The sequence below is a fragment of the Balaenoptera physalus genome (genome assembly GCF_965194825.1).
Source record: "Balaenoptera physalus genome assembly, chromosome: 11".
Classification (NCBI taxonomy): Eukaryota; Metazoa; Chordata; class Mammalia; order Artiodactyla; family Balaenopteridae; genus Balaenoptera; species Balaenoptera physalus.
Window position 1 is genome coordinate 35359526 of NC_138896.1, and position 22250 is coordinate 35381775.

The following is a 22250-nucleotide window of genomic DNA, read 5'->3' on the forward strand; positions in this document are numbered from 1 at the left end:
CTCCGCCATCCTCATCCTCTTGTGTTGGGCCTTGACCCGTGCTGACACGCCTTGATGGCAAGGAGTGGGGGATGCCTTGATAACTGTACCTCTGACACTGACAAGGTAGGGGGGCCAGAGCATGATGGAAAGCTGGAAGTTGGGAGGCCTCATTGCTTCAGAAGGAATAATAATACTGTCAAGGATATCGAGTAACTAAAGTGGTCTGATCTCTGTAAAACCCAGAGTTGCCTAGAACGGGGCCTCTTAGACTTTCACGTGCCTATGAATCCCTTAGGGATCTTGTTATTTCAGATTCGGATTCGGGAGGTCTGGGCTGCATCTCTAACAGTCCTCAGATGGTGCTGGTGCCGCCGGTCCCTGGACCACCCTTTGAGTAACAAGAGCCTACAGGGTCCCCGAGGCCCCTGGGACCATTCAAGTCAGCCTGTCGCTTTGTGTATGCTTCTGATCTGCTTGAGACGTTGTTTAAATAGATTAAATATTTACCTTAGTATGTTGTCCATAAACTATACGATTTCTGTTAGCCCTTCCCGGAGGATGTGAAGATGAGAGTAACTAATTGGTAACTCAGGCTGAGGCCTCGCTATCGTTTGAAGAAAATGAAGGGACAGAGCAGTCATCTATCTGATCGAGGCTTCAGTCTTCAGACCTTAGGGGTTTCTTAAGAGAACTTGGGCAACAGGAAAGTTGTGAGGAGGGGAGCCCAGGTGGGAGCACGCACAGACCCCACTGCAGGGCAGGCAGAGCCTGCGGGCCCCTTGCCCTGTGCACCTCCTGGTGAGGAGGGCTGCACGCTCGTATTCCGGGGCCCCCTCTCTGTGTATCGTCTCTTGTCTCTCTCTCCTCGCTGTGCCTTTCGCCCCTCATTCCACTTTCCCCAGCGTGAAAGGGAGAACTCGGGGTTTGGTGGGGAGAGGCTTGGGGAGGGAGGTGGGAAAAAGACCTACCTTTTGGACTGAGTCTTTCTTCTCTTTCCTTCTTCCTTCCAGAGTTATTTTTGATGTGCCAAGATTCCCCACCAGCCATTCCAAGCATCTCCTTCAGGGACTCCCTCCATGTTCAGGGTCTGAGACACAGAGTGAGTTTCTCCAGCCAGATGGTGACTTTGTGGAAAGGGGGCCGGCTCCCCCAGATCCCTCTCCTCGCCCAGCGGTGGCTGGGGTCTGGCCTCCCTCAGAGACATTACGGTTCCCACCTCGACTCAGATGCCAACCCAAAGTGCCTTAGCCCAGAGCCCCGGGCTCCTGCCACCCCCTCAGGACCTCTGCCCACCTCAGACCAACTGACCCACGTGGACAGGGAAGGACAGGCGGCTATGGTAGACGTGGGTGGGAAGCCAGACACAGAGCGGGTGGCCGTGGCCTCGGCCGTGGTCCTCCTGGGGCCTGTGGCCTACAAGCTCGTCCAGGAGAACCAGCTAAAGAAGGGAGATGCCCTGGTGGTGGCCCAGCTGGCAGGCGTCCAGGCGGCCAAGCTGACCAGCCAGCTGATCCCCTTGTGCCACCACGTGGCCCTGAGCCACGTCCAGGTGCAGCTGGAGCTGGACAGCACACGCCACGCTGTGGTGGTCCGGGCGTCTTGCCGGGCTCGGGGCCCCACTGGGGTGGAGATGGAGGCCCTGACCTCCGCTGCCGTGGCCGCCCTCACCCTGTATGACATGTGCAAGGCCGTCAGCAGGGACATCGTGTTGGCGGAGATCAAGCTCGTCAGCAAGACTGGGGGTCAGCGGGGGGACTTCCATCGGACATAGAGCTCCTGCCCCCTCTCACCCCTGGCCCAGCAAGGTCAAGAGATGGGATGCGATTTCAGCCGAGGGAAAGATGTCAAGTTCCTTTCACCCCATCACCAGTTACCTTCAACCGGTAGGAACCCCAGGTCAGCCCACCCCTCCACTGCTCGATGACCTACACTGACCTGCGAGGTTTCCTTTCTTCCAAGAGGAAACCAGCAGGCCCGTCAGCCTTCCTGGACCCTCACTAAGGTCGTGGGAGGGGGCTGGCCGCAGCGAGCAAGGCTAGATAACCCCAAAATCACATTGAGTGACTTGTGGACTCTCTCCGACAGTTGAGCCCATAACCTCCCCTTCTCTCTTGGGTTTTCTCTTCTCCTTCCTTCCCCGGGAGGGAACAAGGGCTCCTAAGCAGGAGCCTCATGGGCCGCAGCCCTGAGGCCTCCTGACCAAGCACACCTCCCACACCTGCCCCACGCACGGCCTTTCCACCTGCACCCCTTCGTCCTGGGACACACCAGGGGAGGAGGAGCGATGGAGCTCGCCTTCACCCTCACAGCGCACAAAATAAAGCCACGATGCCCATTTTGGGGATGCAAGAATGAGGACTGTGTCTGTGCGGAGGGCACCGAGCCGCTGTGATGGCAGGCCCACCCCTCAACCCGACGCCCCCTGGGGGAAGAGGAGCAGGAGAGACGCTGGAAAAGCAAAGGGGCGTGTTCTCTGTGCGCCCCCGCCTTCCCTGGGGGAGAAGGTAGGAGTGGAGTGGGAGGCCCTGAGACGCAGCACTGCCAGGTAGGGGTGTCCGAAGCTCATCCCGTCGCCGGCTGGTAGAGGTCAGGGGGTGCAATTAGAGGCTCCTGGTTTTCACATCCCCAAACGCTGGACGTGCTTGCTGGGTCCTCTCAATGTGGGTAGGTGTCTCTAGTTCTAGCCTCAGTCCCCCCACTCCCCCGGCCCCCTGCCTGTCTTTTCTCTGCCCTGCACCCAGGTGTGCTGGCAAATGTTTAACAACTAGCTCTTGGAAAAGAAAAAAAGGCCAATTTCCATGGTCTAAGTCCTCCCACCTTGGCCGATTTCAAGCTACCGTACGACGTGAACTGGCTTGCGGAATTCCTGAGGATGTAACAGTCGGGGCTCGCAGAGCTGGTAGGATCTGCTTCCAGCACACCGTGGGCTATGCCGCTCCCCAGCACGCCTCACGTCCCCGCGTGGGAAGAAGGCACAAGTTTCGAGGCAGGTTAGGTAGGGGTGGCACGGATTTAATATTTTTTAGTATTACAATATATTCTTATAAAAAAGGTGCAGGCGAAAAGGACACTGCAGATTTTGTACATTAGCCTCATTTGTCGTCTGAAACAGCTGGTGAGAACAGCCTTGGCGTGGAGGTGGCAGAGGTGGGGGGGGATGGTCACGGCTCCCCCAGCGGGTGGAAAGGGGATGGGGGTGGGGAAGAGCCTGGACCAGACCCTTCCCCATCCACCCGGAGAATTTTCTCCTCCCGCCGCCCTAAACACGCCTCCCTTCCCTCACGGGGGGGGGGAGCGGGTGTTGCTGCTGAGAAGGGGACAGGTTGCATCCGATTAACTGAATTTTACATTGTACACAAAATTAGCTGGAGAAATTAACCCAAAGGTGGCAGGAAGGGCACCTGGGAACGACCAAGGAACAAATACAACAGGCGTAAACGTTTAGCGTATCAAGGACCAACTCAGCCGTCTCCTAGGCACCAGCACTTCTTGCTGAGTCAGCCGTGATGGTCTGTGGTCCAAGGCACTGTTGGCGATCTGGCTACAGTGGCGTCTGGTGTCAGAGCCACTGGCCAGATCTAGAAAAATAATAAATAGAGAAAGCAAAATCTTTAGAGGTGAGAAGCCTGAGCCCTGGAACAATCAATATACGTGTCCTCTGTAAACAGTTAAACCGAACTGTGCTTTTCTGTGGCTCCAACGTGTCTCGAACGTCTTCCATATTCCTTCTTCCCTGGTGCGTATCCAGTCTTCCACGGTGGGTGGGAATGCCGGGGTTTGGGCAGGCCTGTTGGCTAGACGTGGAGCCCTCCCTATTCCCGGTCCCAGTGGGTGAGGTGGACCTCAGCCTGGCCAGTCTGGGGGAGGACCCTGCGAGGTCCCACCACAACCTTCCCATTGTCCCAACGCCGGCTTCTTCCAGCGGGGGCTTGTGGGTATCACACAGCTCTGCGGCCACTCTTCCTGGTAAGCCTGCACCTTACCCTCACCTGGACTCCAGGATGGCTGCTTCACACTGGCCCCGACCAGGCTTACACTTGCTCAATCCCTCCCCCTATGTTGGGCTCAGCAACCCTGTGTTTCTTCCCCTGCAGCTACTATGGTCCCACCCCCAGAAAAGATAGGCAGCTGAAGAGTGGGCCCAGCCCACCAGTCTGTCCACTGGCAATAACCCTGAGCTGGAGGAGGAGGTCAGAAGGTGAGGAAACAAAAGGGAAGGGCAGGAGGATAGAAGGGCAGGGAGCCTGTTGATGTGGGGTTGCAGGGAGGGTCAGGCAGGTCTCACAGATACAGAGGATGAGGGGTTAACTCTGGGGGGTTGGAAATGTATTAAAAATGAGCCTTGATGGAGTTCAGCTCACCTCTGTCCTTTTAGAAAATTTGTGTAGATACCAGCCATCATCCTGCCCCACAAGGACAGCTCTTGGTGGACAGAATGAAGGTGAGAACGGACAGGAGAACCAGAATGGAAGTCGGCTGAACCAAGTCAGGTCCCAGAGCTGGGGGGTAGGACCCCCTCAGCTTTCCACCCCTGCCTGCTCTGCCTGCCCCCCCATCTGAATGCCCCTGAGGAGGTCCCCTTACTCCCTTAGAGGTGGCATGTAACTGCAGAGGGCAGCTCTTGCCCTTGGAGCCCTCGGAACCGGTGCCCCAGGGCCAGCCTCAGCCAGACGAACGCAGTTGGAAGCGTCTCCTACAGGCTGGACGGAGCAGGAGGTCACTGTGCCTACTGCTTGGCGGCAGATGTCAGAGGAGTACGGGGTCCGAGTAATGTTCAGTGGTAACCCAGGTGCTCTGGGTGGAGCTGGCCATTCAGGTGCTGCCCCCTGGAACCCCGAGCCAACGTGTGAGGTCACTGTCTCGCTTCAAGACAATGGTCAGGTTGTACAGGGTGGGGGTGGGGAAGGAGAGTTTCAGTCCAGGGTCCCTGTGCCCAGCGTATGAGGTGTGGTGATGAATGGGGTCTTCTTTCTTGAACCCCTTCCCTTAGCAGATCCATCAAGTACCTGATAGTGAGCCCTAGTCGTGGGAACCCAAAGGTGAGTTTTCCGGGATTCTGGGTTAGTATAGGATGGAGATGGCAGGAGGGAAGGGAGAGAGACTTAAGACATGCAAGAGAGGGGCCAGAGGGCTCGTGATGTAGGAAACGGGCACTGTCACCCTGTCCTGATGACTTGGTCCCTGCATCATCCTCCCAGCATCTTTTTTTTTTTTTTTTTCCTGGAACACATCTAGCTAGCATATGTCACGCCTCTTCCTTTCAATAGGAAACTTCGCCCCAGATCAACATTCCCTTAAGCCTACTCTTGAGAGATGGGAGCCTGGGTGCCCCCGCCCGTTACTCCCCACGGCACGTGAAATCTGGACAAGGTCTGTGGACCTCTCTCCAGGCTAGATATGGAACAGCTCTGTGCCAACATTTGGGTGTCCATGCTGGGGGTTAGGGAGTAGGGCCCCTTCAGCCAGGGCTGACCAGGGATGTCCAAGTCCACCTCAGAGAGTGACCCCTGGGGCCAGGGTGCAGAAAGAATAATGGGAAGAGGAGATGAGGGGAGCCCCTTCAGGTGGGGAGACACCGGGTCCTGCCACACAGCCCCGCTCCCAGGACCCAGCCCAGGGCTCTAAATCCAGCACCGAATTGTGTTAAGTATCACTAGCACGGCCTCCTCCACTCCGCCGCCCTGGGCCCGTCCCTGTCTCCCGGCCTCCCACTGCGGCCAGTCCCCAGGTCAATAATTTAGCCTGTTTATGGCCCGCTCCCGGGTGGCTTCCAGGGCCTGGCTCCCTGATCGCTTGCGGCTGCGTTTGAGTTTGCACAAGTCCTTGTCGAAAACTTCGCCCGAGCGCAGGGCTGACACCAGGTCATCAAACTCGCCGCCCTCCTCCAGCGCGCTGCCCGCGTGCACCTTCCGCTGGCGCTGCCACCGCTCCCGCTCGCGCTGCTCCTTCAGCTGGAGGGGCGAGGGGGGCGGGTGAGAGGCCGCGGCCCAGCACATCCACCACGGTCCAGGTCACAGACACCTGCCTTCCTTCGCGGGTGGATGCCTGGCCTGAGCTGGGTCTACCAACTGGCCCCACTTCCCTCCTTGCTAGGTCACCCTGAGCCTCCGCCGCCCACTGCGCTCTCCCCTCCCTCAACCTTGCTCAGGCCCCGGCCCCGGCCCGGCAGCACCCTCACCATGGCCTCCATGCGCGCCCGCCGCTCCTCCTCCTCCTTCCTCCTCCGCATGGCCTCCAGGTCCTGCCGGGCCTCCGAGAAGGCCTGCAGGAAGGTGTCGAAGATGCCGAAGAATTCATCCGGCTGCATCTTGCTGTCCTGCTCCCCAAAGTGCATCAGGGCCTTGGAGAACTGTCGAAGAGAAGGGTCGGTGGAGAGTCACCCCCGAGCCTGGGGGGCAGTTGAGTTCCAGCCAGAGCAGAGCTCATCCAGGTGGGGGGGCTCGGGGGGCAGGGCTAGAGAGGGGAGACGCCCTCCCCCCACACACTGTCATCAGGGTAAGGACAAGGCTGAAGAAAGGCTTGAGGCTGACACCTGGGGAGGTGGGAGACGCAGGCTGGCTGACAGAGGCTGCCCAGAGTGACCTCTGGGTCTGTTAGGATGTAGGTACAGGACCAGGAGCTGAAGACCTTGGGAAGCACTTCCTAAGGTCAGGACCAAAAGGATGTCAGATCATCTAGTTATCGGGCTAGTTATTTAACCCCTCTGTGCCTCGGTTTCTTCATCTGTAAAATGGGGATAATAATAGGACCTACTTTATAGTGTTGGGAGGTGTTAAATGAGTTAGTGATGCAGAGTGCTAGCTACATGCCTGGCACTATTACTGACAGCTACCATCTCTAATTCAACCCGCTGAAAACCCTTTAAGAAAGCCCTCACTACTCTAAGTGTGCTCCCTGGACCAGCGGCAGGGGTGTTTCCCGGGAGCTGGTTGGAAAGGCTGAATCTCAGGCTCCACCCCCGACCTCCTGAATGAGGACCCACATCTCAATAAGACTCCCACAGTTGGGGGTCCAGAGGTGTGTCAGAGTGCGAAGCAGGAAGAGGCAGAGCAACCGAGAGCAAAGCTAGGCTCCGGAGTCAGGCTTCTAACCCAGCTCTGTCTATCACAGCTGGGCAACCTTGGGCAAGTTAACGTCTGTGGATCTCAGTGCACGTATCTGTGGAATGGGATAATAGCCTTTCAACAAGCCCAGAAGGTAGGTGGTGAGACAGAGGATGGAAAACACTTAATGGGGCACCTGACATCTGGTCAATGGACTGCGAACTTTGTAACAGCGTTGCTGTCGCTTTTCTTGTAGGAGTGAGGAAACCGTTTCTCCTCAAAGCTCTGTGCCTCTGGGTGTGTCCCTTCTGGGCCACCTGTGGTAGGACTGGTGAAGACAGAGAGGGGTGGGGGCGGGGTCAGCCTGGGGGCTTGGAGCGCCCTTACCTTGGCCCTGGCTTCGTTGAGCTGGTCCTCCAGCTCTGAGAAGCTGAAGCTGGAGACCGTGATGAAGTCGCTCATGACCGGGACAAACTTGTCATTCGGATCCCACACCTGGCGTTTCTGATATTCCAGCTCCTGAGGAGGGAGAGCCAAGTGCTGGTCGGACCAGTGCCAGGACAAGAGTTGGGGATGCTGGGACTCACCACATCCTCCACCCTCCTTGCCAATCGCAGGACACTGAGCCTTCCTTTGGAAGAGGGAACACCCTGAGTCTCAAATTCTAAGGGTGGCAAAGATTGTGAGGTATCACCCAGTCCCCCCTGCCATATTTCTTTCTCTAGATCCTGCTACCCAAAGAGTGTTCTGGGACCAGCAGCGTGAAATTTTAAGAAACAGCCTCTCAGGCCCCACTCAGAATTAGAATCTGCATTTTAACAAGACCTTTGGGTGATTTGTGTGCCGATTAAAGCGTGAGATGCATTTCCAAATCTCCCAGTTGATGTGATGCTGCTGGTCCATGGACCACGGACCACATTTTGGGTAGCACTTTAAAGGGCTATAAATTAGAAAGCAGCCCCCTGCCTCATCCCCCCACCGCCATAATGGCAACAAAAGGCTCCTTCTCATACTTCTTTCTCGAAGCCCATTATCCCCTTAGCCGCCTCCCCACACACGCCCAATGGAGATGAGAAGGCTCTCTAGTTCCTAGATGGGAACAAAGGAGTGGGCCACCTCCACACTGGGCTAGAGAGAGTATCATCTGAGAAGCCCTTAGATCAGGAATAGTAGAGATCTGGGTCTCCAGCAAAAAAAAAAGTATAGCCCCTGGGTCCTCTACTGGCCCAGGGAGGAGGTGAAGAGACATAAGGAAAGAACTTCTGGGGACAGTGGTCCCCAGTGTCACACTAGGTGTTACCTGCCCTAAGTCAGCTTCCAAGGCATGCGGATCCTCTGTCCCATCGATTTGAATCAACCTTAAACATGCAGCAGATTTCTCATTCACTCCACTCCACTGTACAGTGATAGGCTACAGTCTCACATGGATGTCCCCTCTTCAGGAGTCTAAATTTAAGCCTTGGGTAATTCAGTTATCCTTTCCTGAGCACTCACTCTATGCTACAGGCTGTACCTGCTGTGCTAGCTGTTCTGTCACCCCAGCCAGGAGCTTTGGGTCACAGAGATGCATCAGACAGGGTCTGCATCGGGGTGGGGGGGGGGTCCACCCTCTGGCCCAGTGACAGGCAGCATCCCCTCAAACCCAGGCAGGCATAGATGATGTACTCACCACCTCGACTGCTCTGAGGCCCCTCCTGAGGTTGCCCACCTCCTTCTCCAGCTCTGCCAAGCTATGGGGGCGGGGGACACAGAGGGAGGGAGAGGAGCTGGGGTTAGTACAGGACAGAGCAAACCCCAATGGCTTTGGGAGTCAGTGCACCCGGGTTCCAGCCCTGCTTTGGCTATTAACATGTTGCCCTGGCAAATCACCTCCCCTCTGTGCTCTGTCTGTGCTTCTATAAAATAACGGGTGAAACTAATGTCCTATAGATCCTTCCAGATCGGAAATATCATGCTGCATATTGGAAGGTTTCCAACACACGGCCTCTGGCTTGGATTTATTTTTATTACCATCAGGTAATGCTCATCAGCTCTTAACATGGTATCTTGCAAGCAGTATGCCTTTGATGTGTATTAGCTATTTTACCTCTGCGTTTCTGCTTCTATTGGAGATGCTTCTATCAGCCTGTATACGTTCAGGTCTGACGTCTCGCCTGTAGCAGATGCCCCTGGAGCCCGCCACCCCACCCCCGCCATCTCCTTGGACCATCCGTTGTAGTGGACAGCCCTGACTTCCAACCACTGAGCACTTTTTCTGCGGGCCAGAGCGTTACTGCCCGCCCCCAGCCAGTGAGTGACAGGAGATGGTAGATGATGCCCATCTTACCCCTTGTGGGGATGATGGAGTGAGTATCCTACACTGTCTCCCACACCCTGCAGGCAGGATTAAGCTCTGATTGCCTGCAGTGGTAAGTGGCTTAATAACAACCCCATTGCCGGCATTCCCCCTATCCCCGTCGCAATTCCCCACTCCCCACTTTGTTTCCTGAGAGCATCTCTGAGATGAGGATTTGAGAGCAAAGACTGTCTTTTGTTGGGTTCTCCCAGAGCAAACCCTCAGATGCTGTTCATTCTGAGGCAGCTCAGGGTAGCCCCGAAGGAGGAAGTTACGATGAGAGAGTGCGGGATCACAGGGAGAAGGAGGCCTCAAGAGGACCCCTTACTTGACTTTGGCGGCTTCTGGAAGATGCTGCAGCTCGGAGGGCATGTTCAGGATGTCAGGGAAATGCTTCTCCAGGATCATGATCAGATAATGTAGCAGAGAGATGTTTCTGTGGGTGAAAGTCGGGTCAGGGCTACGGGGCCAAGGGCATTGGGAACGAGGGTCCGGCGGAAACTAGGGTGAGGTGTTAGGGGAAAGTTGTGACATATTTTGGGAGGGTAACGGGGAGGAGGGGAGAGGCCAGGGTGGGGCGAGACGGGGGCTCCAGAAGCCGGCAGGTCCCCACCTGTCGATGCTGGACTTGGTGTCGGCAATCTTGTTGAGGCTGGCCACCCGGAACCCGTAGGCGCTCCCACGCTGCCCTTTGTTCATGAAGTTGCCGATGGCCAGGACGACCTCTAGCATCTGCGCTAGACGCTTGCTGCGGATCAGCTCCCGGGAAGCCAGCAGGATGGCTGGGGGAGGAGAGACAGGTGAGAGCCCCACATACACCAGGCCCTTGAACACTAGGATGATGCCACCACAAAGTCCAGAAAAGGCGCCGTTAAGTGTCAGCTTCAGAGGGGCAGAGGCTATGCCCACAGCCCAGCAGACGATCTTCTCCACATCTGCCCGCCTCCAGGGGAAGCAAACTCGCAAAAAGCCAATTCACCAAATAACCCTTTCTCAAAGTGTGCCAACTCTTCCGAAGACTATATTGGAGAATGTATCTTTCCTTGCATATAGTTAAAGACTCTTAACATTTTCTTTCTGTGGATATATGCAAGAATATAATACTTTGGGCTTCCCTGGTGGCTCAGTGGTTAAGAATCCGCCTGCCAATACAGGGGACACGGGTTCAAGCCCTGGTCCGGGAAGATCCCACATGCTGCAGAGCAGCTAAGCCCATGCACCGCAACGACTGAGCCTGCGCTCTAGAGCCCGCGAGCCACACCTACTGAGCCTGTGTGCCGCAACTACTGGAGCCTATGTGCCTAGAGCCCATGTTCCGCAACAAGAGAAGCCACTGCAGTGAGAAGCCCTCGCTCGCCGCAACTAGAGAAAGCCCACACACAGCAACGAAGACCCACGCAGCCAAAAATAAATAAATAAAATAAATTTATAAAAAAAAATATATATAATACTTTTACTTTTCTAAACCTAGTGATTAAAATTTTTAATTTCAGCATTTTACATACTATGGGACTGTTTCTGCCTCTTTTGAAGTGCTGAATTTTGTTGATTTTTTTGGAAAGAAAAAAATCCATGTCAAATTATAACATCAATTGCAATATTTTCATATTTTTGTTTTACAAGATAATGGTGTGCTTTGCAGTTGATGGTGTCTTAGATTTGATTAAATAGGTTACTAGACAGCCTACTGAATATCATTTAAAAGAATTTTCCAACCTTTAGGCATTTAAAAATTTCCCTCCAATTCCTTAAATGATACCTTTCTTGGAAATACAAACTAAGGCTAACAGTAACCAAAACTTCAGTATTTCATTCTGATGTGCGTGCTCTGGCCCTTCCTCAGTTATTCTGTGTTTAATGGTGGATGTGCAGAATTAGGATACAATCCTACACTGAAAATTTGGCTGCCACTTACTTATAGAATATGATTTTGGATTACTAAATGTGGTGGTGAGAAGATCAAACCATTGTATTATGATCTTTGGCTTCTGCCAAATTGAACATTCCTTAAGATGTTGCTATGAAGATTAAATGTGAACCATTTGACTAAAAGTTTGCAAAACTCTTCAAAAGCAGTTAAAGTAACTTAAAAAAAAGCTGTACAAAAATGAGTAAGAGGTAAGGTTGGTCAGTGGCTTCTAAACTCAAACATCTGCCTATTCTGTGACCTAACAGTGGCAATACTCTTGATGAATAATTGAATGGTTTCTAGTTTGTGTTTTTAAAAAATTCCATCTAGATTGCTTAAGTAAATTATGGTATATTCATAAAATGGAATAAAACGCAGCACTGAAAATAAATAATCTACTGCTCCCTGTAATAATAGGGATAACTTACAACATAATGCTGAACAAAAGACCAGCATAAAATTATTTGTACTATGTTATTCCATTTATAGAGAGTTCAAGATAGACAAACCTTCAGAGGATTTGGAGGAAGTAATGTTTGAGAGGGGGACATGAAGAAGGGCTCTGGGGGACTGGAAACATTCCATTTCTTGACCTGCGTGCTATCACACAGGTGCATTCACTTTTGGATGATTCATCAATTAGGACTCTTAGGATTTGTGTACTTTTCTATGTGCATATTTCAATAACAAGTTTTTTTTGTTTGTTTTGTTTTGAAGTAAACTACTTCAGAGTTTCCGGCAACGCATATTGGTTGGGATAGTTTTTCTAAGGTTGATACGCTGCTATTTGAAAAATCTGCAGAGGAATCCTAAAAATGCTAAAATGTTGGCAAAACAGAAACTGACAAGAGTTCAAAGGGAATCAGTGTAAATGGGAAAACTCCCATACGCAATGCAGACATTTTAGATATAGTCCTAAGAATAATATATTTATAAGAATGTTTACATGTGAAGCCATATTCATCTTGACTACACTCAGTGCGTGTGTTCATAATGAGCATCGGTAAATTTGGCATATTCAGCAATGAACATATTCATAAGAATATATTCAAGAATATGTTCATGAATATATTCATAGAAGAATTGGTAAATTTGTCAGATTTGATGAATTGGTTTTTGGCAAATTGACCCAGAGGCCCTGCCTGGGGATGGAGGGATGCTGGGGACAGGGGTCAACAGCTCACCAACCAGCTGGGACAGGCCACATCTTAGCTCTTCCAGGAATATTTCCTGGGAGAACTGGAGGGAGAAGCGTGGACCCCAACTCCTGCACCATCCTCACCTCTCTGCCCCCAGTCAAGCCCCCTGACCTGATTCTGTCAAATACCACTTCAGCCACCTCTTCCCAAGTCTGGGACAGAAGAGACCTCCAGACCATTCTAGAACAGTAGCCATGGCTATAGCAGAGCGACTGTTACTTTCCTCAGCAGGCTCTGCCATCCCAAACCCGTCTCACTCTGCTTAGCTCGATATTAAAGGGAAGCTCTTTCCTGAGCGTACACTGACGACCTCTTAGGGAGAGTTTAGGAGTGAGCTCCTAGGAGCAGGAAATTATCTGAGAATAAATCCACCTGGTGGCTAAACTGCTCTGGTTCCACAGATCCAAATGACAGGCGATTGCTCACATTTGCTCCACTGACCCAAGATACACAAATAGTTGAACACATGCCTTGGGCTGAACCCCTTTATCTGTGCCTGACGCCCCAAAGGCAGTCAGCAGCAGGACAAAGAAGGCTGTGTGAAAGTAAGGACTCACCCATCACCAGGGAAGGAGGTGCCTTCAGACCTGCAGAGTCACTGCTGAACCCTTTCCTTCCCCCTCAGACCCGTTATCTATGATCACACAGCCTGCGGACCCCTTGTTGCGTGCATGCACATGTGTACGTGTGTGTGTGTGTGTGTGTGTGTGTGTCCGTCCAGATTACAGAAAACGTCTGCCTCTAACCCTGCCACGCTCCACCTTACCCCGGGAATCCTCCCAAAGCAGCTCATCAAACTCCAGGAAGGACCATTCTCCGGCCTGGGCCTCCCGGGGGTGCAGGCAGCTTGGTGTCCAGCAGAGGGGGCCCATGCTCTGCTCTGCCCCCAGCCGGCCGCCCGGCATCCTGGACACTGGCTCTCTCATTCCAATCTGCTGATCCTGTTTTCACCGCAGATCAGCCTCACAGCCTCTCCTGCTTCTCCCCTCTGGGGCCCTCACGGCTGCCCACCCTCCTGACCACCTGCCTTTCCCCCCAGCTCCCTGTGCCTCCGTCCTCTGCCAGCCCCAGGCAGTTCCAGGGACGTGCCCTCTGGGAAGTACTACAGGACAAGAGGGAAGGGATGGATTCTGAAGAACGACATCTGCGTTCCTATCCTGGCTCCACCACCTACCAGTAACACAGCCTTGGGCCACTAACATAGCCTCATCTTAGAGATGAGAGAATGGCCCCCGTAGCGTTGTGAGGACCAAATGAGACCGTCCACGTGGAGTGTTTCACACAGTACTTGGCATGTGGTTCTCGTTTAATTACAAAGTTCTCACCTGAAAAAGGGTGGGAGGGGTTCTCCACCCCAGCAAATCAGATACCTCTGGGGATCCCGTTGCCCAATTTCCTACTTTCTTAGTAGCTCACACTTAAAATAACGTGTCCAGAGGTCTTCTCTGCACCTAGGACCTCTCAAGCAGAACAATCTGTGCCAAGAAGTGTTCTAGGTGCTTACTGCCATCATCATTTTTTCAGCATTTCTGTTCCAGGCTGGGGCAGATGTCAACAGATCCCCCGCCTTGGAGAGCCTGCACGCTGAGGCACAGGGAATGGGGTGCATGGCCGGCACGTGTGCCCATATACACAAGTGCATACATCTACAAAAATCATAGATTTACATCTTGTCCTTGACTTTGGTTTTCTGGGGGGAATCAAGAATAAGGAAGGAGGTTTCCTCTGTGCCTGTCCATTGCCTCCTACCCCCAGGTCTCCTCCCCAGCCCTCAGCCATACCTTCCACTTTGGGCTTGGCCTCAGCCAGCCGCTCCTGGAACTTCTTTTTGAAGAAGAGGGCCTGCAGCCGCTGCTGGTAATGGTCGATCCTGTGGACAGGGCGGGCTGCATCGTGAGGCAGCGCCCACCCCCCCACCACCAGCCCCAGCCCCAGAGCAGCTTCAGCCCCCTCCTTGGCCCGCCCACCGCCGCCCCCTCCTGGCCGCGCCTGCTGCCCCCGACCTGCTCATCTCATAGAGGAAGCGGTCCGCACGGGCCATCCGCTCTATCTCATGCTTGTGCTCCTCCAGGAGGTCAATGTCACTCTTCTCCGGGATGAACTTGAGGAGCTGCAAAGAGCAGGTGAAGGTCAGACAGGAAGCAGGTGAGAAGCTGACATGGGGGGTGGGCAGCCCATGGAAGCCCACACACTGACCAGGCTCAAGATGGGGAGGGCCCCCCATAAAAGAGAGGTGCATCATCATGGGGGTGGTTTATGTTTCACCTGCCCCACCCAAGGAGACACAGGACACCCAGCTCTAGACTTTTTATTTTTTTTTACTTTTTAAAATTGAGATATAACTTACCTACAGTAAAGTGTACTGTTCTTAACTGTACAGCGCAATGATTTTTTTCTTTTTAAACCAACTTTATTAAGGTATAATTTACATAAAATAAAATGCATCCATTTTAAATGTGCAATTCAATGAATTTTGACAAAACTATCCACCCACTGAACCACCATCCAGAGTAAAAGAAGAAGATTTCCATCCCCGCAGAAAGTTCCCTTGTGCTAGCTACTTCAGTAAGCCAAGCCACCCCCGTCCCCCAGTGTAGCCTCTCAACTGAACTCTATCACCTTAGATAAAATTTGGCTGTTCTTGAACTTCATACAAATGGACTCATGCTGTGTGTTCTCTCTGGGGTCTGGCTTCTTTCACTCAACAGAATATCTGAGGCTTCTCCGTGTAGGTATTGGTCATCCATTTTTTATTCGTTGCTGAGCACTATTCTATTGTAGGAATATACCACAGTCTATTCACTCTCCTACTGATGGACAGCTGAGTTGTTCACAGTTTGGGGGTTTTATAAATAAAATTGTTATAAATATTCCTATAGTCAGTGTTTGTACCCAGTGGGATTGTTGGGCACTAAGATAGGTATGTGTACTGCCAAATCGTTTTCCAAAATGGTTCTACCCAATGAGAGTTCCAGTTGCTTCACATCCTTGCCAACACCTAGCATTGTTGGCCTTTTCAATTTTAGCTATTTAGGTGGGTGGATGGTGCTACCTCACTGTGATTTACCATATTTCTCTGATGACTAACAGTACTGAACATCTTTTACCGTATTTCTCTGATGACTGATAGTATTGAACCATTTGGAAATTCTCTTTCATGAAGTACCTATTCAAGTCTTTTGCTCATTTTTAAGTTGTTTGCCATTTTCTCACTGATTTGTAAAGTTCTTTGTTCCGAATATGAGATCTTTGTGATCTATACATAAAGCAAAGGTCTCCTAAAGCTTGGCTTGCCTTTGCACTCTAGTAATAGTGCCTTTTGATCAACAGAGTTCTTAATTTTAATGTCCAATTGATGGTGGTTTTGCTTCGTGTTTTCTGGGTTTCTCTTGAAGGACACAACAGACTGATGTGGAAGAGATTTGGGGGAGATATGGTAATGGGTCACTGCCTTTGCCCTGAGGCCCATGGTGGGGGGGGTCACTCCTCATATCTCCTTCCTGGGGGCCTCAATCCCCTGAAAAGATGCAGCCTTTTCTGGTCTTCCCTCAGAAAGGTTGGCCCAGGGAAGTTTCTGTAAACCTCTCCCTCACTCCTCCAGCCTCCAGCCCGATTTCTCCTTGACCTAAGAGACTCGGCCTCCCTGGGGGCTGTAGGGAGGGGGTCCGGCTGCCCCCTAGTTTCAGGGGCCTCACCTGCTCCAGCATGTCCTTAGCGAGGTCTTCCTGCTCGTCCATCTTCAAGATGGCCTGCCGGATCTCCTCGTTAGACAGCTTCAACCTAAGGCAAAAACCCCACCTTGAGCAGCCTGGCCTGGCCCCTCGGCTCAGGACAGACCCCAGACCTTCTCCTTCAGAAGCCAGAGCCCGGGCCTTCTGTCTCTCACTTACATTTGATAGCACTCCCTCCTCTGCAAAGACTTCTCAGACTAAACTCACATGGTTCACTCTATAACTCAGTCCTGAGATCTTTTAGTCTCTAGAGACGTGAGTCTGGTTTCTTGCTCGAGTCTCCATCCTAATGGATAGGGACATTTGGGAGGAAAAGGGCCATCTTCAGTGTAGACTGAGACAGGGCGAAGAGGTTCTGATCCTTCTCCTCATGCCGAAAATGCCCACGGCATCTCCATGGAAGGATGGGAATATGGGCAGGTCACTAAGGGGGCAGTTTCCTGTTTCCTTCAAGACAGAACAGGTCTCAGTCTTCCGACAGTGCCTCGGGTCCCGCACAGCTGTTCCAACACGTCTTGCTGTCTGGGAGAGGGAGAAGCAGCCCCCTACACACACGTGCGCACACACACACACACACACACACACACACACACACACACAGCCCCTCCAGATGCACACCCATTGGGAGGCCCTGGGGAAGCATTAAGGGGGAGAAACTGAGGCTTAGGACCTTGTGGGGAGGAAAGCGGGGATGGACAGCCGGGGGCAGCTGGGGCAGTGCTAAGAATAGTATGGGAGGCGGTGACCTCTGACCCCGGCTCCAGCGGGAGGCCCCGCACAGAAGCTATGCTGTTAGTGCAGATACTGCCCTGTTTGTTCTGCAGCCGCGGGAAATGCTTGGGGGCTGAGATCATGCTGCTGTGTGGCCTGAGCCGAGCGGGGCCCTCCATGGGCTTAGAGCAACTCCGCTGCCAGACGCTGACCAGGCTGGTCAGGGGCCTCGTGATGGGGCAGTTTCCTGTCTGCAGAGCCCCGCACTGCCGCTCAACATGGGCTCCCGGGAGACAGTTCGAGATCAGGGGCCCCCTGCTGCCCCAGGGGACAGCCAGGAGATGGGGGGGGAGGCCAGAGACTGCTATCACCCCATTCCTCTGCCAGGCACCTCTCTCCCCCAGGCACTCAGCTCCATCATATTTCTCTCTAGCCCCAGCTCAGGCCTCTGCTTCCTGGGGACCCAGTCCCTCCCGCCTGCAACCTACTGTGGAGCAGGGGCCGTAGAGGCAGGGCGAGCACCTACTTGGAGAGAAGGATGATGCAGTTCTGCGCCCTCCGGCCGTCAATGACTGACAGCTCTTTGACCTTGCGCGAGGCCAGGTAGATGTCCTCCGTGGAGCCCAACTCCTTCTGCAACCGACAAGCCAAGTAGAAAGGGTGAAGTGTGTGTCTTCCCCAGTCCTCTTCCTGCCTACCCACCACCCCAGGAGCCACCCCCGTGCCAACCAGGGAACGCTCCTGGTGTGAGCGGAAGAAAGAGAGGGAAAGAAAAAGACAGGAGAGAGAGAGGAGGGTGGTTAATATCTGACTCCAATAGGAGGCTCTGGGGCTTTACCCCGGGCTAGAATGGGTCGGGGGCAATGAGAAGCCCCTTTATCAGAGACTGCCCTTCTGTGGGCAAACTAGACGGGGAGTGACTGACCCCTGTGGCTGTGTAGTGTGATCTACACTGTCCCAGACAATCAACCCCTACCCGCCCCAGCCCACCCAGAGAGCCTCCCCAATCTTATGACGAGAAGCTGGTTCCAAGTCCCCGTAAGGTCACAGTTCCTGGACCCCTCCCTGGGGACTTCAGGCACAGCCCAGTGTGCCCAGGGTGGAGGGCACCCACAAGTTCAGAGGTGGGGAAACTGAGGCACAACTCCCTGCAAAGTTCTCTCCTCTGGGGTTCCAGCGGGCAATTCCCAAGAAATCGAAGATCCCCTGGCCTTCTCTTGGCCCCTGGTGAGATAGACAGGAGACTGTTTCTTCCTTTGGGAGGTGCTTCCAAGCACATGCTCCAGGTTGGACGACTCCAGGGGCTGCCACTCACATCACTGTCTTTGTGAATTGTGCCCCTGGAATTGTGCAGTGCCCAGCCTGTGCAGTCTTACAGGACGGCCTTGCCTTGGGCCTAGTGGGTAAGACAAGAGACCTAGAAGCTTCCTCCTCACCCCAGTAGACATTCACCTCCACTGCTGGCAGGGGTCTGCTTGCATTAACTCCCTTCCCTACATTTCTGCTTTTTCTTTGGGGACACTCCCTGACGCCACCCTGTTAAGATGGGTAAAAAGGCAGAAGGTAGAACTGACAAGCCCTCTCTTTTGGGCCCAGTACAGGGCAGCAGCCCAGCACAGTGGTTAAAAGTTGGAGTGTCCAGAGCCCCAGGAGTGACTCACCTGCTGGCAAGGATTAGTTATCAGCTCCTAGGCAGGTAGCAGCCACAGCCAATAGAGAATTAAACATGCACAACGTTAGCCAAGAGGTTTGGGGACCGAAGAACAGTAGGAAAGACATGGGGACCCCTCAACATCTACTGTCTGCCCCATCCCAGTGAGACCCCCGTGGCTGGAGATGGAGACCTGCAAGTAGCACCGAACAGGAGCTGCTTCTAGCAGACATGCACTCACAGAGAAGCCAGACCAAGCGGAGGACAGGCAGCCTCTCCTGAGTGCCCTGAGCCCAGGGGGACCACCACTCCCCAGTCGGACCAGGCCCCCGAGTTGCCCCACCCCAGGCCTTGGCTGCAGTTCTTCCTGCTCCTCTGCTGGGAATCTGCCCAGAGGGCAGAGGGCATTCCTGCACCCCGGCATGACTTCATCTTTCAAAATAGGGGAGGAGACACAACCACAACCGAACTTGAGCTGAAAGCACGTGAAAGTTGCATTCACTGAGACAGAGGAAAGCAGGCGTCCCTGAACTTTGCTCCTTACCCTTTGCCCCTTGTCTGTCTTTTGATCTCCTAGGGAGCAGAGGGGGCAGAGCCCACCCCTGGTCCTCCCTTCCTGACCTGGGTGAGGTTGAAGTCACTAACTCAGGACACGCAGAGGGCACAGAGGGAAGACCACGCTCATAGGACCGTCCCTGTCCCACACACCCCGGACCTCAAGACAGAAAGAGGAGGCGACCAGGGCAGCACAGCCTCTGGGTCTCCAGCCTTGCTGCTGTGAATTCAACACCCCAGAGTCTGGGCGACCTGCAGAGTGACAGTAGTGCAGGTGAGCCCAGCCCTGAAACAGGGTGCTGGACCGAGCAGGCTCAGAGAGATGAGGGGAGACAGAGCAGGGCGCTGTCCGTCTTCACTCTCCTCCACTCCCCAAACTGGGAGGCCCCAGGCCCAGCCTGTCCTAAACCCCAGAGTCCCTCTTTCCCCCCGGCCCCCACCGTAGCCCTACCTCAGGGCCCTGGAGACAGGGTGGGCCAGGCTGGAACCCTGGCCCGGAGGAAGACTCCCAAAATAGGGGGAGGCGTGTGCTGGCCCAGGTCTGCTATCCGCCCGGCACACACTCCCTCCATCCCTGGCTCAGAAGCACTGATCACAGGAGCAGCAAATGCTCCAAAGAACTTCTTCCTGCCCCAGCCGGGCCACAGCTGCCGCCTGTACCATGCCAGCTAGACACGGGCACAGGGCTAAAAGTGCTTCCTGGAATTAGGGGCAGAAAATCAGAGGCCTAGGGCACCTACATTTAAGTTAAACAAACAACCATCCGGTTTTCCTAGACCCCTAAGGCAGGGCCAGAGCCCCGCCCCCCCCCGCACCCCTTTGGCTAGTCCCCCGGGAGCAGTCACACGTGCTCTCGGTCCTGCCCGCCCTCAGGAAGGGTCATCCACAGCTCTGGCCTTGGCAGAAAGCAGTGGGGAGACCGGCCACGACATGCTGCCTCTGCCCAGGAGCCAAGAGGGCCCAGACCCCACTCACAGGCACCTGGGGAAAGTCCTCAGGGCTGGAACCTGAAGTCAGTGGAGAAAACATGGAAGAAGACAGCACAGCCTGGAGAGGAAACAACTCCTGGGAGGCGGGCCAGAGACAAAGCAAACGCTCCGAGGCCTCTAGGCTGCTAATGCACAGGTTGGACCTCAGAGGAAGGCCCCCAGCTCTGCAATGCAGATTCCCAGGCCCTCACATTCACGGGAGGGTGAGGTCAGAGAATCGGCATTTTTGGCCATCCCAGCAGGTACTGCCTCAGGAGCGCCCGCGTCCTGACACCAAGCCCAGCCCCTGTCCTGCCTCGGGAAGAGTAGGCTTGCTGGTCAGCCTCTGTACACAGTGTCTGCAGAGCAAAGCCAGGGCCTCTCTTGGCCAGACCCAGCCTCAGCTCCGCAGTGTGACCTGAAGCAGCTCCACCTTCCTTGAAACGTTAGCACCCTCTGCTCGGCTCCTGGGAGTGTTGGGAGATGGAAGTATAGCGGAAGAAGTGGTGGAAAGGTCATAATGCCTTGTAGGTGTAGTTCCTAGGTCCCAGGGCCAGCAAAAGAGCAAGGTCAACAGTGGCCTGGCCCTGCTACTCCACCTCCAGTGCTCCAAGACCAAAGAGAGAAATGGACAACGTATTATTTCACCACTTGATGTGCAAATACGAACTAATACAATGGGATGTTTCCCCCTATGCACTGCAACCCCCTAACTCACATCTATGTCCCCAGAAAGAACATGGTACCTGATAAAGAATAAAATCAATTCAGTATATGTGGAAGGGAGGGAGGAAGAGAGGAAGGGAGGGGCTGAGGGTTGAGTTCGAAGGGTGTGTGTGAAGTCAAGACCAGAAGTCAAGACTCGAGACGCTAGAGGGGGCAGGGTGTTACCTGATGCCTCTGATAAGCTGAAAACATTTTTTCGAAGTCCGCGAGGTCCAGAATCCGAAACACCTGCATGTCATCAATCTCATTCCATATGGTGCCAGGGACACGTTCCTAAGATTCAGGGAAGGGAGGAGACCCGGTGGCTGACTCAGCTCCTTCATGATGGAGATGCCCGAAGCCTCCCTAACCCCACCTGTCCTCCAGGTGCACACAGGCCCATAGCCAGGCTCTCAGACCTTCAGAAGGGGGTCGATTCCTCCCCCTCCCCTCCTCTTCAATACTCTGCTCCAGGGGAGAGGCCACAGACAATCTCCTTCTCCTCCTTTTCACCTGGGGCTACATGTAAGCACGTTCCAGAAATCAAGGGAGTGCTGGAGTGATGGGTGGGCAAGTATGAAAGGAGGGTATGAAGCTCCTTCCAGAAAAACCAAACCAAACCAGTGTTCTCAGAGCACTTTCCCCCAAGGTCAGGGTTGGCTGGAATCACGGCAGGAAGAGTGCCCACACATACTTGGGATCCTCAAATCTTCAGGGCTGACTGTATTTCCTGGATCTGAGATGGTCATTTTCTCTCCCAGCGGTCTTCCTCCCACTTTCCCAGATTCCCAGAAAGTGGACGAATGCCAAAGGCTGGGACATCCTGGCCCCTTTTTAGTGACTGCTCAGGCCAGCAAGACTCTGCCACAAGTTCCCATTGGTCAGAGGGTGTCCCATCCCTCATAACTGGAACCGACCCAGGGGTTACATTCCAAGGTCTCTCAACTCAGGCACTGCCCACCTCTGTGTAGGATCCTTGCACTGAACCCCACTCCGGGGATCTGGGGAAGAGCTGTTGGCCACGCCAGGAATGCCCTAGTGGTCTTGTAACATCCCAGTAATGGTTTCGAGGGCCGAGATGAGCGTCCCCCTCCCAGGACCCCTCACCTCGTCCAGAGCTTCGCTGTCCTTTAAATTCGAACCTCCCCACCCCCCCCTGCCTGGGGGCAGCCGGGGACCTTCCTAATGCCGATGCCTCCTCCTCCCTCCATCACCCTCAGCCAGGCTCGGAGAGAGAAACGTACCCTTCACTCACTTTTATTTTCTTAAACTCTGGAAAGGGGAGGCGAGGCCAGAGCAGGGCGGGTGGGGACATTCCTGTGGCCTTCCTAAGGCCAGGGACCCTCTCGTGGAATGCTGGGCTGGGAAGCTCGGAGCAGCAAGGGATGCAGGCAACCGGCCAAACCCAACACAGACGCATTCTTCTCATGGCAGAAACAACCACTCTGTGTGTGTGTGTGT

General features: G+C 53.9%; 2 protein-coding genes and 1 long non-coding RNA gene across 15 annotated transcripts in view; 2 read left to right on the plus strand and 1 right to left on the minus strand.

The window, feature by feature from the left end:
- The window catches only part of MOCS1 (molybdenum cofactor synthesis 1), a 41068-nt gene extending 38734 nt beyond the window's left edge, over window positions 1–2334 (plus strand). For 6 of the 7 annotated variants that reach the window (XM_082414116.1, XM_082414117.1, XM_082414118.1 and 3 more), the window contains one exon: window positions 993–2334. In XM_082414116.1, the coding sequence (XP_082270242.1) occupies window positions 993–1753 (761 nt within the window). In that variant the 3' untranslated portion in view covers window positions 1754–2334. The remainder of the gene's footprint in view (window positions 1–992) is intronic. The other variant, XM_082414121.1, reaches the window with a different exon arrangement.
- Window positions 2335–2973: 639 nt separating this feature from the next.
- DAAM2 (dishevelled associated activator of morphogenesis 2) overlaps window positions 2974–22250 on the minus strand; it is a 111160-nt gene continuing 91883 nt past the window's right edge. For 3 of the 5 annotated variants that reach the window (XM_082414108.1, XM_082414109.1, XM_082414110.1), the window contains exons 15-26: window positions 20976–21083; window positions 18572–18598; window positions 17437–17543; window positions 16164–16248; window positions 14472–14578; window positions 14250–14338; window positions 9974–10142; window positions 9689–9796; window positions 8695–8755; window positions 7413–7544; window positions 6161–6331; window positions 2974–5933 (exon numbers count right to left, since the gene is read on the minus strand). In XM_082414108.1, coding sequence (XP_082270234.1) covers window positions 5712–5933; window positions 6161–6331; window positions 7413–7544; window positions 8695–8755; window positions 9689–9796; window positions 9974–10142; window positions 14250–14338; window positions 14472–14578; window positions 16164–16248; window positions 17437–17543; window positions 18572–18598; window positions 20976–21083 — 1386 coding nt within the window. In that variant the 3' untranslated portion in view covers window positions 2974–5711. The remainder of the gene's footprint in view (window positions 5934–6160; window positions 6332–7412; window positions 7545–8694; window positions 8756–9688; window positions 9797–9973; window positions 10143–14249; window positions 14339–14471; window positions 14579–16163; window positions 16249–17436; window positions 17544–18571; window positions 18599–20975; window positions 21084–22250) is intronic. The other 2 variants (XR_014251071.1, XM_082414111.1) reach the window with 2 other exon arrangements.
- On the plus strand, window positions 6340–11663 carry LOC309638329. Of its 3 annotated transcripts, none has more exons than XR_014251073.1 (5): window positions 6340–7179; window positions 7542–7712; window positions 8955–9041; window positions 9137–9314; window positions 10198–11663. It is a non-coding gene; the product is annotated as an uncharacterized lncRNA (long non-coding RNA). The 3 variants fall into 3 exon arrangements; XR_014251074.1 differs by lacking the exon at window positions 10198–11663 and adding an exon at window positions 7282–7347 and having other exon boundaries at window positions 9137–9682; XR_014251075.1 differs by lacking the exon at window positions 10198–11663 and having other exon boundaries at window positions 9137–9682.